At 43.8% G+C, this 14,958-nt stretch overlaps 2 protein-coding genes across 2 annotated transcripts; one reads left to right on the forward strand and one right to left on the reverse strand.

Annotated features, from left to right (window-relative positions):
* The first annotated feature begins 228 nt into the window (after window positions 1–228).
* On the forward strand, window positions 229–3,658 carry rdm1 (RAD52 motif containing 1). The gene is made up of 7 exons (XM_077619934.1): window positions 229–479; window positions 623–802; window positions 869–994; window positions 1,071–1,230; window positions 2,870–2,968; window positions 3,040–3,131; window positions 3,194–3,658. Exons 1-7 carry the CDS (start codon window positions 381–383, stop codon window positions 3,257–3,259), a joined length of 822 nt encoding a protein of 273 aa, XP_077476060.1. The 5' UTR covers window positions 229–380; the 3' UTR covers window positions 3,260–3,658.
* A 379-nt stretch (window positions 3,659–4,037) lies between these two features.
* On the reverse strand, window positions 4,038–13,477 carry LOC144088264 (integrin alpha-3-like). Its single transcript, XM_077618585.1, has 28 exons — window positions 13,348–13,477; window positions 12,364–12,530; window positions 12,152–12,279; window positions 11,988–12,073; window positions 10,627–10,763; window positions 10,455–10,561; window positions 10,288–10,380; window positions 9,421–9,480; window positions 9,145–9,301; window positions 8,894–9,090; window positions 8,736–8,824; window positions 8,540–8,673; window positions 8,370–8,447; window positions 8,242–8,309; window positions 7,640–7,776; window positions 7,417–7,560; window positions 7,231–7,328; window positions 7,013–7,163; window positions 6,815–6,898; window positions 6,635–6,714; window positions 6,222–6,299; window positions 6,057–6,159; window positions 5,692–5,919; window positions 5,499–5,633; window positions 5,288–5,401; window positions 5,025–5,111; window positions 4,830–4,955; window positions 4,038–4,768 (listed from the first exon to the last, which is right to left on the reverse strand). Exons 1-28 carry the CDS (start codon window positions 13,363–13,365, stop codon window positions 4,574–4,576), a joined length of 3,279 nt encoding a protein of 1,092 aa, XP_077474711.1. The 5' UTR covers window positions 13,366–13,477; the 3' UTR covers window positions 4,038–4,573.
* Between the last annotated feature and the right edge of the window lie 1,481 nt (window positions 13,478–14,958).

Consider the following 14,958-nt stretch of genomic DNA (forward strand, 5'->3'; position numbering starts at 1 on the left):
TTTAAGTGCACGTCCAAGTGAAAATGATGTAATAAAATGAAAAACAAATGCGTGGGAAGTGCTTTTGTCACTAGTGTAATTGATCTTTTCAGAGGGAAGTCCCTTCACTTTTGATTTGGACGTCATTCATTTCAAAGTTTTTTTAATACGTTCAAACCAAGTCACGTGACGCGAAAACCCCGTAATCTGTGTCGTCATCCTTTTATTTCATTGGCCAGTATATGAAGCCCCGCCTTTTCCCGGAAACGCGGCAATTGTGTTCTCCACGAGCGTACTTGAGTTTTTGACGGCAGACAACAAATGATAAAAAAAAGAAATATATATAGAATAGTAATATAATGGGGTTCCGGGCGGTGAAGAAGAAAGTTGTTTAATTGCTAATGGAGGTGGATCTGCTGGACTTTTTGGTTCCTGTGGAGAACAACAAGACTTTGTTTGTGTGGAACATAAGGCAGGAATTCACCGAGGCACAAGTACACGTCAGTATTCACGCTAACAACTTACTCGCAGTGTGTAGTCATGTATATACTTGAATTTATTATGGAGTTTTTGTCTACATCGTATATTCGCGTGTGAATTTGCTGCATAAAACGATAATTAAACATGTACATGTGTGTCATAGGAGCACTTGTCCACACTCTTTTCGGCCTTCGGCCCACTGTACCTGGTCAAGGTGAACCCTAATGCCCCGTTTTACCCGCCCGGTTTCAACGGCATGATTAAGTTCTACTCGGAAAAACACGCCTGCAAAGCTCAGCGCAACACCGATGGACGCTCTCTTTTCCAGGACACGCCTCTCAAGGTACTCACACGCAACTTGTATATTCTCCTTTTGGTAAGTTCACTAAAGTGTCCTTTGTGTGCTCAGGTGAAGCTGAGCACCAAGAAGACCCCACATTTCCTGTCTGGCAGCAGACCCCTGAACCATGGCCGCTGTGTGGACTTGGCCAATCACTGCTTGGGGTTCAACGGGTGGACATCTGACATCATTGACGTAATTTCAACGACCGTTTTGTGAATGATGTCTTGAGCGTATCACGTGACCTGAGGATTTGCTATGCGATCTGCAGCTGAAGGAGCTTCCCACAGAGGAAGAGGAGGATGAAGAGGAAGCGGGTGTGAGCGGGCGTGTGCGTGTCAGGCTAGGCTGCGTGGTCCAGATCTCCTTCCCACGTCATGGTGTGATCACGCGAGGAGCTGCCTCGGTGGACCACGTCTACATGAGCACTGGTTAGTTGTACCAAACGTAACGTATTGTCTTGTACGTTAATATTTTTAAAGGGTTTTTTTTGCACATTGAGTAGGCTTGAATTGTTTGACTAATTGATGATTGAATTAAGTGTTTTGATCAATTGTCAATAAATCATTTAGTGATATTGTTGACCAATAATTGTCTAAATCACAGGTGTCAAAGTGGTGGCCCTGGGGCCAAATCTGGCCCGCCACATCATTTTGTGCGGCCCGAGAAAGTAAATCATGAGTGCCGACTTTCTGTTTTAGGATCAAATTCAAATGGTTACAGATGTACATTACATTTCCTGATTTTCCCCTTTTTGAAATCAATCATTGCAATATTTTCAATCCAATTTTATTTCTTTTATGTTTTAGTTCAAATCGCATTTTGTAAGATCTAAAAATAAATATATAGATATTTTCCGTTTTCCACTTTAATATTGAACATAATTAAAAATATATATTTAGTTTCCATTTGAAATGAAAAACATGAAGAAATTTTCCATTACTAAGAAAAAAAGCTCAAATAAACATTGCTTTAGATCTATAAAAACTGACTATTTAGGGCTTTTGATCCAGTTCTTTTAATCCAATTTAAAAATATATATATATAAATATTAGATCTAAAATGGTCTGGCCCACATGAAATGGAGTTGACGTTAATGCGGCCCGCGAACCAACCCGAGTTTGACACCCCTGGTCTAAATCATCAATTTTTGAGCCACATAAATGTTTTTTTTTTTTTAGGGTTAGGGCCATTTTGCATATTGAATATGCCAATGTTTATACCAAAGGAGAAAAAAAATAGACGGTTCTAATACAAAAATTACAATAATACAAATTTTAAATGAATGAGCCAGTTTTTTATGTAAACAAAAAATGAATCAACCATTTAAAAAACAGAATATCTACCAATAACTGGTTCATTTAGACCAGGGGTGTCAGACTCGGGTTGGTTCGCGGGCCGTGTTAATGTCAACTTGATTTCATGTGGGCCGGACCATTTTAGATACAATATTTAGATTTTTTTAAATAAATGGATTAAAAGAACTGGATTAAAAGCCCTGAATATTCAGTTTTTATAGATCCAAAACAATGTTTATTTTAGCTTTTTTATATATTTTTTTTAGTTTTTACAAAATGATTTTTGAACTAAAAACAGAAAAAAATGATTAAAAAATTACAATTATTGATTTAAAAGGGGGAAAATCAGGAAATGTAATATACATCTATACTCTTCATTTTAATTTGATCCTAAAACAGAAAGTCAGCTACTTTCCCAGGCCACACAAAATGATACGGCGGGCCAGATTTGGCCCCCGGGCCGCCACTTTGACACATGTGATTCGGACAATTCCATACCTTTCAACCTCTGCCGATAACTGCCCTTATAAATGATTATGATTCCCCTTACAAACCCCCAAAAAACCTTACAAACACCGTACGACTCGTTTATAAGGGCAGTTATCGGCAGAGGTTGACAGGTATGCAATTCTGAGGTGAGCAATTTTTCTAAATGATGAATCGACTATCGAAATAGATGTCGACCATCGGTAAGTGGTCGATTAGTCAATCAATTGTGGCAGCGCAAGTCCAAACCAGTCATACAAGACAGTAGCAGTTGTTGTCTCCACAGGTCCCGAGTCGATGATTCAGAAGCGCAGCTTCTTGCACAAGTTGGTTAGAGACAAAGCTGCAGTGCAAGCCTTCTCCACGGTGGTGCTGGTTCTTCTAGGTAAGCTGGTACCACTCGTGCCTGCCGGTCGCCATGGCGATATCCTCCCAGCTGACGCGTGTGTCCGTCAGGTGAGGGCAAGGTGATGGTAGAACTGAGACGCTCACCTGAACATCTCTTTTCTGAGGAGCCACAAGGAATCGTGCGGGTCTGCGAGGACCAGGTGAGCTTTCCTGCTTGTTCTCTGACCATCGATCGGTACTGATTATATTGTCACCGTACAAGGCCCAGGCGCTGGTTGAGGAGGAAGACCTTTGGCAGGATGAAGATCTCGACCTGTCCGTGTGGTAGATGCTGGAGGAGATGGACTGGTGCTTCAACAACTCGCAAAAAGAAAGGTTCAGCTTCATAAGACATTACTCATTGGCTGCCATTAGCGGTAATAGACAAACCAGCTCTTTTTCATTTGAACACATAGTATCTTTTGGTATAATACCACTCAAAATAAGGAACACATCAACAACATTCCTACTTTGATATAGCTCCTTGGCTCTGATTGATGGAAATAGATGTCCATTCCCCATAGACTGGGAAATGGATTGTATCTTCTTAAATGACAGTACATGTGCTAAAACTGCATTTACTTGGATTAACTTTCTTTGTATGACTTCCATTGATGTCAATGATAGCCAGTGACTAAAAATCGTTGTTTTCTTCATTTTCTATAAAAAATAAAAGGGGAAAAGCTAATATTCAGTTTTTCTTTTTTGTTGCAAAAAACAAACTTCTAAAACAGGGGGACAACTCAAATTAAACTCTTAGCATTACATTTTATACATTAATAATAAAAAAATAAGTAAACTATAAAAAAATTATTTTTAAATGAAAAGTTTTTATATTTTTAAACCACGAAAAAAGAACAATGTCTATTTTAAATTTTAATCTATGGGAATTTACTTGCTTGTTTTTTCGTTTATTAGTCAAATGTTGATATTCTTTTGAGTTTGTTGTTATTGGTAATTTTAATCAACAAACAACTTTGACACCACAAAGTTTACAAAAATTAGCAATAACAATTTCAGACTCATAGCATAGCCTAGCGTTAGCAACCAGACAGTTACAAGTTCTACAAAACGCACGATTCATATACAAAACATTTAGACTAAAAGATTGTCATTTTTCAATGTCAACCAATACAAGTACACAATCATTTAAGCACATCTCAGTTGGGAGCTTTTTATAGACCACCCAGAGGGTGGTCTCAAGGTGTTGCTTACTTACTGTCTTCATGGGTGCCCCGAACTAAAATTGCTACTCTGTTATTTGTTGAGTTATCAGAATTAAATATGGTTCTAGAAATATATACACATCAATCCTCAGAAATTTCCTTAAATCTCAGGCCTGATAAAATAGATTAATTGTAGATTTTAAATTGATACTTTTGATTATTCGGGGTTATGGTAAAATCTAAATTTGGTAGGTATTTATATGCATCGATCCTCTGAGCCCTATTTAAATTTTTGTCTGTGTTGATGAGTAAAATTCATTGCGGACACATGGATGCCAGTACGTTCCAAGTAGTAGTAACCCAGCAGTAGTATTTCATTTTGCATTCGTAAGAACCGGGAACTTCCCCATAACCATGTACAGTAGGTGACCCCCTGACTAGAGAGTCCCGAATTGGCATGGCGTTTCCATCACACATCCATTCACAGCAACCCACGTGCGCCAGGGTTTAGGTTTGCTTGGCGTTTCAGCCAAGACGGCATCCTGGGAGGCGTGACGATCCTCTGCTGCCACCAGACGACCCTGGTACTGCGCCGGTGCTCCACACCCTCCCCCACGTCTGAAGAAGCCGCACTGTGACACGTAAAACAGGAAGTTAGCGGGGACACGAGCAAGACTCGTTCAAAAAAATTACCTTCCATAACACGACACAAATGAGAGCCAATAGGGCCAGTCCGGCCAGGACAGCCATCACCAATGTCCAAAAGGAGACCCCGCTTCCCATGCGACCCTTCAAGTCAGGATAAACTTGTACCTCCAGCTGTCAACGACCACAGTCATTTGTGATTATTTCTCGTGTCAGTAATCAAAACCATGATGCTAGCAGCACCTGAGCACTGGGGGCCTCCGTGGCGATGGCGCCCAGTCCGAGAGTGGCCCAACCTCGTATTAGCACGCCCGTTGCATCCGTATAGTGCTAGCACACGAAAATACAGACATTACTAGGGTGGTCGACCCAGGTCCACCCAATGAAGCTGTCTCCAAAATGTCATTGGAATTCTTCTAGTATACCACATTTAAGGTCCACTCGTACTAATTAGGCATATGATGTCTACCAAAAACGTCATAATGAATATTGTGGAAGAGAAGAACCTCTAACATGGTGGCCTTCCACAGTCGTGCACGTAGTGTCAGGCTTGCGCTCGTCTTCACGTGTGACAGCTGACACACAAAGCGGACACACTTGGCACCGCCGTTCACACAGTCCTACAACAACATGCAAAAAACAAGGACACAATGACTTACATTTCTAATCATCATTTCTCATATATAAAGTTAAACTAGTATTTTTCTGTGGCCCTACCAAGATGTAAGATCTATCGTTGCGAGCCTGCAAGTGACGGACAAGTGAACCGAGTCCCGTCCCCCCAACCGTCCTCACTTCATCCTCTCGGGACAGGCTCCGCCGCTTCCTTCCCATGTTCCTCTCTCGGGACAGCTGTTGAGCAACATCCATAACATGCGTGTGCTCATTACGTTACATCAGTTAGCCTAACCCTGGCCTGTTCAAGTCTGAATTTGAACTTGTGGCATTGGTAATTTTCGACCTTCAGCCTGAGAGGGTTGACGACGTCACCCGGTGGAAGACATTGCGCATCAGCTGTTCCATTTAGCGAAATCTCCGTCAGATAAAGCAGCCGCTTCCCATTAGCCAGCTCGCTTGGCCAATCGAAAGTCAACTCCAGGTCGTCTTGGCGATCAAGCTGCTTTCTGCCCAAGTGCACCTACCAAAAGGGTCCAAACAAGTTCTGTTCTGACAACATGAGAACCAAAAGACAGAGTAGACTTTCTACTTTCACCAGAATGCCTAAAATAATTTCCTCAGTAATCCTCAGTTAGAACAAGCCAGCCTTGGACTGACCTGTAAGGTGAAGATAAGTAGAGGGCCCACATCCTCCGTGGTGCTCATGGCCGACTCTCCCAGCACATCACCGCTGTAGGGAACGGAGCCCGGTTGATGTGTCCTGCGACCAGCGAGAAGAGGGTCATGCAGGGACAGGTTCCCCGACCTCATCCACGTACTCACAACGTGAGTGAAATATCTGCCGAGTAGTTGACGGCCAGGGACAGAGAGATTGGAAGCATCTCCGCTTGCTCACTGAGCCTGGAAACAGCATATAATATAATTCCTAAGTGGACCTTCTCAAACTTTTCTAGTCTAGTGAGACATTTTTTTCTCAAGACCTCCCCCTTATAAATCCAACCACTAATGAACAAAACAATCAATCATGTACAACCCTAAACTCTGTAGGTTTTATTCACTTTCTTCACTACCTAAATGTTCAAGACCTCTTCAACAGAAAATAACTTCACCAAATGTATCCCTTAGAACCCCATTTAATATCGCACATTTGTTTCGGGGCACGTGCAGGACTGGTTAAGAGGCCAATCCTGTTTTCTTTATGAATTTTTTTTGGTGTAAGAAGGGGTATGTCATACGTGGACATCTGGAGCAGTGTCTCCACCTGGTGAGTGTCCCATCTGATTTTTGAAGGCTCATATATTAGCCACACTTCAACCTGGAAGAAAGACAGAAATTAGCGCCCCTACAGCAGCAAAGAAAGAGTGAGGGGGTGATTAAACAAGAAAGAAATCAAAGGACAGAAGTACGTTTCATACCGTCTGATTGCTTTTGAATGGGTTCCCCAGGTCACACAGAACCACGGAGCCTTCCACAGAACATTGGACTTCCTGGACACCACCCTAAAAAAGCATTTTGCAAACTTGGTTAAGTCAAGTTCATGTCAGGTCCAAGTTCCATCAATCAAGGTGTAGCTCTCCCAACAATGTTAAGGTCCAGTGACTCATTGAACAGACCTTCGTCCGGACTCCTGAGTAGACCAACACAGGTGGGAAGGCAACCTTGAGAGTTGCCAGGTGAGCATCCTCTCCAGTGTTGCTGACCTTCACCTGCAGAAGTAGCCGCTCAGTGCCACCTTCATAGAACCATACTTGACGGCCGGACTGCCTGGAAGAGGACGGCCCATCAACAGAGGTCCTCTGAGCCCACGGGGAATGGTGCTTTTCAGATTTACGTGCTCAGCGGCTGCTGCCTAGCATCAGTGAATTGGGCAGCCATCTGCAGGTTACTGTGGCAACGATTATCGAAACCACACGCCTTCTGGATGTGCACCTGGGGAACCAATGCAACATTTCTTGTCTCTCTTCCCCTTTTTCATGCAAACTAATTGTAGTCTACTGAAAATCCACCATGCACAAACCTGGGTCCTGATGGGTCGTGATGTTTGGCCCATCACGGGGAAGGCTGTCAGATCTTGGATGGGGTCTCTGTTTTCTGGGATCATCTGTTTCAAGGATGCGTTCAGTGAGAACACCAACGCCTCCACGTGATTCTGGACTGGGGTCTGAGGCAAAGTCCCTAGCAAACGGTTAATGCCTTCCAAGTGACTTGCCCCCTTCCCGCCAGGTCTGGGGAAGTCTCACCACCAGTCCGACGCTGAGAGTTCTGCAGCGACGTCGTGGAACCAGCAGGGAGCTCAAGTACATGTTGTGGCCATTGCTGCGGAAACGCAGGCGGGGCTTCAGGCTGCCAACGTCAGCAACCACTGTGAACTGGACAGCTGGCGGATGCGCCAACGGTGACGAGATGTCGTCAGCAACACCCACGTTTACACAATCGTGGATCTTGACTGACTAATTCTCCAAATTGAGAATTTTTAGGGAATTGTCTGCTTACACTCTGAATTAATTCAATTTGTAAGTCAAAGAGCGAGTCTAGAGTGATTCCCTGTTTGTGTAATAGCTATTGTGACCTTGATTCCGATTGGTCCAATTAGCAAAACAAGGTCATACAGCCGCTTGTTGTATTTATTTCACACATGAGACACAGCAAGGACACGCAAAGACATTCTGTTGTCGTGGGTGTTGACGTCACGTTTGATAAATTGTCACCTTTAATTGGCAGTTTCAGCCTGTCAATCCATTGTCTGAGCCAATGACTTTAAAGGAAAGGGGATTCTGTTGATGACGCACCTCTATTTAGACTTTATGTGCATGCTAATGTGTGTGTTTTGTATCCAACTCACTGATATTGTCTCGCTGGTGCGTCTCCTGGTTGCGCCATGTGTACCAGAAACACACCTCCACCTCGATACTGGCACACACCACACAGTTAATATGCAGTTAGCATGTTGCCAAAGTTGATTGGTCTCACCAAAAGTCACAGGCGTTGGGGTCCACCATATTTGGAGATACACGGATGGTTTTGTTGAACTCTATAATCGGACGAGACCTGAATGCACAATTAGCACAAGTAATGATTGCCTGATTTTGTGTCGCTGTTTGTGATTGGAAAGTGGCCGAATTAGAAATGAACATCTGTGCCTGAGCAGGACGACAGCGTCATCCAGAGAGCCAACCAGAAGGTCTGGAATTGTGTTGCCGTCCACGTCCACTCCACCCGATAAGGAGAACCCCAATGTGGAAAAGCGGGGAGACAAACTACTACCACTGATGACCTGCAAGGAGAGACAAAGTGCATTTAGGCTCAAGCTTGTGTGCGCATATGTGTGGACAGCACCTGGCTGGGTTCTATGGCAAGACCGCCGCTGCTCCCACGCCAGATCATCACGCTTCCAGTTCCACGGAATGGGGCACCCACCGCAAAATCTGCATGACAGCTTTGCCGTCACATCCCGTAATCATGAGATCGCGAGACCTCACTTGTAGCCCCCTCACCCTGGAAGCCGTCCCCATCAAGGTCCCCGACGTGGGCGACGGCCATCCCGAATGCCGACGCCGGTGGCCCCCTCAGCACCGACGTGGGCCTTGACCCAAAATGCCCCCACGCGTTAACATACACGTACACGGCCCCGCCCGCTTCTTCCTGGCCCTGCTGGAAGTAAAACGGGGCGCCAACCAGCAGATCGCACCACCTGTGGGAGCGCTCAGTCGGATATTGTAACAGCTAAGGGCGTGGTCTTACTCACCCGTCGCCATTCAGGTCAGCGGCAGCTACGGCATTTCCAAAGTACGAGCCCGTCTGCTCCCCTCGCAGTGTCTGCCGGACGGACAGCCCGCCGTCGCTGTCTTTGACCGCCAATATCACAGAACCGCGAGCATCCTCCTTGGTGTCCTTCGGGGCACCTGTTTCAGCGAGCAACTCCACTTTTATCACGTATACTACTACTTGCTCCAACTTGTCCAAACGTGTTCCTCAAACATCCATGTTCAAATGATTGGTAAGACACGAAAAAAGTCTTCACCTGCCACTATGGTGACGTCATCCCGAGAAAGAAGACCTGCAGCCTGAGTGACTGAGTATCCTGCACGCAACCACAACAGCATTTAGCCAATCTCAACACAAACATCATTTTAAAAGGGTCCGTTAGTAGTTTCAAGCTTCCTTGACCCCACCACGAACATTGACAAAAGGTAAATTTGCTTACGCCTCTTAGAAAATGCATTTCTAACTACCATTAATGGCAATATACTGTATTTTCTCGCATATTAGCCTCCTCCACGTATAAGCCGTACCCTCAAATTGCCATAAAATCATTGAATTTTACAATTTCTCTCGTATGAGACCCCCCCTGATTCACAATTTTCACCTCCATATTCATGGTTTTAAGAGGGAGTACAAAAGTATTACTTTCAATCTTAAGAAAAACATCGCCTGTGGTATTTCTGAGATACTGTATGAATCCAAAGAATTGCCTGCTGGATTGCACATTCCTAAAGGGTGTTGTTTACGTAGACAAATTTAAAAAGGAAGTCACGTGAGCAGTACAACCAGGAAGTGTGTCCGTAGCAGTCTAGATGGCGGCGCCCTGAGCGAGCAATCACATGCACAAGTGAGTTTTTTTCACATTTTATTCAAGATAGTTATTTTTTTTCCTTGAATTTCATTCATAGAGGTCAAAACTAATTTGATTTAGCGTTTTATCTGTTTATCTTTTTTCTATTTTGAAATAATTCACCGTATAGGCCGCATTGTCCTGCGTTATGGCGTAGTACTTCCAATCCATTTCAATTCAGTTCAAATTGCCTGAATCTCTGTTGACGTTGATGGTAATGAATGGCCCAATTAGTGGAGCCGTTTGCTGGAAGTGTTCTGTAGCTTGTTGTCTGACCTATGTAGATGTTTCTGCGCTGCAAGTTTGGGAAGGAACTTCTCCTAGTGTCGAAAAGAATGTGAGGATTGCTCCATGTCACGTGGACGTTTCCTGCAATGGAGCCGAAAAACGAGGAGAATAATACAAAGAAGCAAAAACACATGGTAAGACTGCGAAGGATGCACCTTGCCATTGGTAACTTCCTGGTGACCCGATGACGATGTCGTGGCGGAAAATGGCTGCGGACATGCCCGAGTTACACATGACCTCGCCGCTCAAGTCTCCCAGGTGACTACTCGCACACGCAAGACGGTAAGCGGAGGGGCTCGTGAGCATTGCGCCGTCGGCGTCGCGTACCTGCACACCTGCTCGGTAGCCCGCCAACGGTCGTCAGCGTCATCGTAGCGCAGGTCGCTGCTGCGCAGATAGCAGCGACCGATCATGTGCCGGAGTTTAGACGCACCGTAAACCTTCACGAAGCGATGACCGCAGGCCTGCAGGAACAATTACAAATCAAAACATTGATTGAAGGCCCTCGTCCTGCTGGAAAATATCATAATATCACATCGTTGGGAAATTTGTGATTTACATACTGCGACCTGGATCGATAAAATCAATCTGTTAAATAGCTGTGAAATATGAACTGTATTCTTATATTTAATCTTGCACCCTTCTGCACTCTTATGAATTTAGTTACTAGAATAGAATTTTTACTGACACCTACAGGTCAAGGCCTGTCATCACTTTGTATATAACCCACCCCTTTCGTGTTCCCGCCTAAAGTTTGTCTCCGCCTAACTTCTATTAAATACCATCACCGACCGAGCGGACGGCGTATCTGGTTGGGGAACCTCGACGTGGACGCTGGCTCTGTCCGTCCGCTCGCCCCCTTCTTAGGAAGGGTGGGGGCTAGCCAAGAACCAAGGAAGCGGACCGAGCGGCGACCATTTTGAGAGCGGTCGAGATGAGGCCTCCCTTCCAGATAACCTCTTTCGGCCGGGAGTTAAAAACTACCACGTGTTTTGCTGCTTCCTCTGTATGAAGATTATTGTCGAGGCAACCCAGCTTTGACATTTTGGTGCCGAAACCCGGGATTCTTCTCTGCTTTCCGGCCACGGCAGATCGACAGAAGGATGGATGGCTTGACGTCGGCTACTCCGGCCTTGAGAGAGGGCGATCTGGCCTGCTGGCCCGGGAACAGATTACGAATTATCCTTTCGTACAGAGGAGGCACCAAAAAACGGTAAGGCACTTTTTAAAATTAATTTGTAGAATCCAACCCAGCTTTGACAATAGCATACCTGCCAACCTCTGCCGATAACTGCCCTTATAAATGATTATGATTCCCCTTACAAACCCCCAAAAAACCTTACAAACACCGTACGGTGTTTGTAAGGTTTTTTGGGGGTTTGTAAGGGGAATCATAATCATTTATAAGGGCAGTTATCGGCAGAGGTTGACAGGTATGAAATAGCAATCCAATGAAATCGATAGAATCGGAAAACATTGACAAAATTGCCAAAAGTGTCAAAATTGCTGTGTTTTTGATTGACTTCAGTCAACTTTCATTGTGTTTAAGGCTCGAAAAATTTGAAAGCAATGTCAATGGCAGCAAATGAGTTGACATCAACCTGCTGAAAAACCAAACATTTTTTCTCATCTCTTGTCAGAAAATTCTATTGGCTGGCGGTTCAGCTGTGAATCAGTTGCAGTTTTACCAGGACACGCCCCCCAAGAGCTCCCTGACTGGCCACCGACACGCCCAGCCACATGTCTTCAACCAGGTCCTCAGACGGGTCCAAGTCTGAAACGCAGTATTGATGAGTGGGAGGAGGGGGCGTGGCCTGCATCTGCTGGGCGTGGCTTCTTCCATTCGCCTTACCTGGCTTGATGAGCGACAGTCTCATGCAATCCGATCTGCCCGAAGTGATCGGGCAACTGTACACGGCCCCCGTTCGATTGGCTGGGACACCGGGCTCCGCCTTCTCCCTGGGAGCACCGACCAATAGGCTTTGGCCAGTACAGGTAACAACACACAAAATGAATGCGAAGTTGATGTGTGTGTGAAATGATCAAAGGTCAGAGGTTACTCACAGGTGCGTATGTGACTTGAGGTCCGAATGCAAAGCAACCGAGAGTCCAAAGAAACTCCCGTTTGTTCCCATTTTGATGAGCGGGAATCGTGTATCTACGTTGTACGCCGCACACGTCAACATGCAAGCGCTCAGCAGCACACACTTGGCCATGGAAACACAATACATCTTGAAAAGACGAGCACACGGTGTAATGTGAAAGTCACAACAGCTTACTTGAGCAACTTTTTAAGGCGTGATGCGTAACATGAAAACGCTAAAACATACCTGTCAACCTTTGCCGATAACTGCCCTTATAAATGATTATGATTCCCCTTACAAACCCCCAAAAAACCTTGCAAACACCGTACGACTCGTACGAGTCGTACGGTGTTTGCAAGGTTTTTTTGGGGTTTGTAAGGGGAATCATAATCATTTATAAGGGCAGTTATCGGCAGAGGTTGACAGGTATGAAAACAGCCTGTCACTGTCACGACGAATCGACTGACGCTCACCTAATGATGATCAAAATTATCGACAAATATTTGGAGAAAATGTTGACCTCAAAATTGTTCAAACCTTTTTCTTTCACGCTTTAAACCATACATATTATTTTGATTGATTCCCTTTTCCATACCATTTTTAAGGGAAGAAAAACTAAATATTATTTTTTTGAAAAAATAATAATTGAAAAACAGTATTTTTTTATATTATTGATTCATTTTAATTTCTATTAAAATATTGTCACAGAAATAATCGTTATTTAGTCGACGATTATGATGCTCATTGGTAGCAACCCTTAGCTATGATCTATGAACACTAAATATTACTTAATATTACAAATGCATCACTTGTAGTGATCGTGTTACGGTACCGTTGACGGCAAAAGACGACCAATCAAATTAGCTGGGAGGGTCTGTCTATGATCATTCGATAATTTATATGAACATCAACATTTCGAGGATAGAAGAGAAAAAAAAAAAAGCAAAGCATAAAAAAAACCAACCTGTTGAGATGAAAGCATCCCGGCCGGTCAGGTCGCAGGCTGGATCCCCCTCCCACACACTTTCTGGCAAGCGTCCGTCGTCCAGTCAGTCGCCAACTGACTGTCGTCCTCCTCCTCGTCCTTTTCGTCTCGCTCCCTCCTCTTTCTCATTCTTATTCTCCAGCCGAGGCACTCGCAAATGAAATCATGTCTGCACGCCCGCCCACACGCGCACAAATGGATTCAGGAGGTTCACTGGGGCGAGGGCACCTTCATTGTTGTCTTTTATTGTTCCTGCGTGTATTGGCATTACACACTGGGCCTTTTTTTTACCTTCTTACCTTTTGGGATTGAGACTTCCTTTTCGCTTTTTTCCCCCCCTTATCATCATCAAGACCAAATAAGTACCAGTCAACAAAAACGGCGTCTTCGCGTCAACTACATTTGGCCCAGGGCCACTAGTTGTCTTGCTAAATAGAAAAAGGGGCGTGGTCCTTGAAGGTCACGCGGAGGTCATCGTAAGGCTCAAAGCATTTGGTCCCAGAAGATGTGGAAGGGGGACAGCTGTGACCCCACTCTGATAATTAAAAGAAGCGACTGATTGGACTTTGTTACATGAGGAAAAGACACTAGTGGGCAAAAATAAACTGGAGGAAACAAAAAAAAATCATTTTCCTTCTGTAGGCCAGAATACTGTGCTACTATGTACCAGGCTACACTGGACTTACAATCAATTTAAAAAATAAAATAAACAAAGCACCACAGCATTACAAAATTTCATTTACTAATATATATTTATTGCCTATATATTTAGCTGAGATGCGCTCCAGCAGCCTCGCGACCTTTCTCGTAAATGAATTGATGAAATATATAAATATACTTTTGTGCTGCTGCCATCTAGTGATCAGCAGTAGGTTTTTATGTCAACAATTTATGAAATTGGCTATGAAGATAGTTCTTGAATTGATAATCATTGAGTTGCTGGTTTGTCAATTTATCATGACAGGAAGTAATAGCCAAAAATAACAATAACAATAAAAACAATAACACTGTAAAGATTTCCCTTTTTTTTTTTACAAAAAAATGAAATACATTTATAGAAATGAAAAAATCAGTAAGATGATATAACAATAAGGGTTGCTCTGAAAATGAACAGTTTTTACACTGACCATGCAGTAACATTGGCATATTACCATTTACAATACTTAAAAATATTATGTTTTTTAATTAAAAAGGCAAAAACATATCCATAAACCTACTCCTATCCAATTGTTTTACTGTTATAAACTTTGAAAAATGGGACTAAGATATAATCGCACAATAATGTCTTTTCGTCTACTCGCTTGTTAATTGTAAAACTCATTTTAGTCCAACCACTGATGAAATTTCACATTTTCTCTGCTTTCAGACCCTGTGATGATGATGAGGATGATGACGGACTGAATTCAGAGTCTGGTTGCAGTTTCCTCCACAAAATGGAATTTAGAAGCACAAATGGAAAGCAAGGCCAAAGTTTCCACATTCAAAGAAGTGTACCCCATAAAAGAAAGAGTTTGCGCGGCCCAACACATTCGACGCCGCCATCGGCTCCAAAGAGCAGGTACTCGTCTAATTGTTGTTTGCAAAAGGTCC

Source organism: Stigmatopora argus, chromosome 14, assembly GCF_051989625.1.
Source record: "Stigmatopora argus isolate UIUO_Sarg chromosome 14, RoL_Sarg_1.0, whole genome shotgun sequence".
NCBI classification, from domain to species: Eukaryota; Metazoa; Chordata; class Actinopteri; order Syngnathiformes; family Syngnathidae; genus Stigmatopora; species Stigmatopora argus.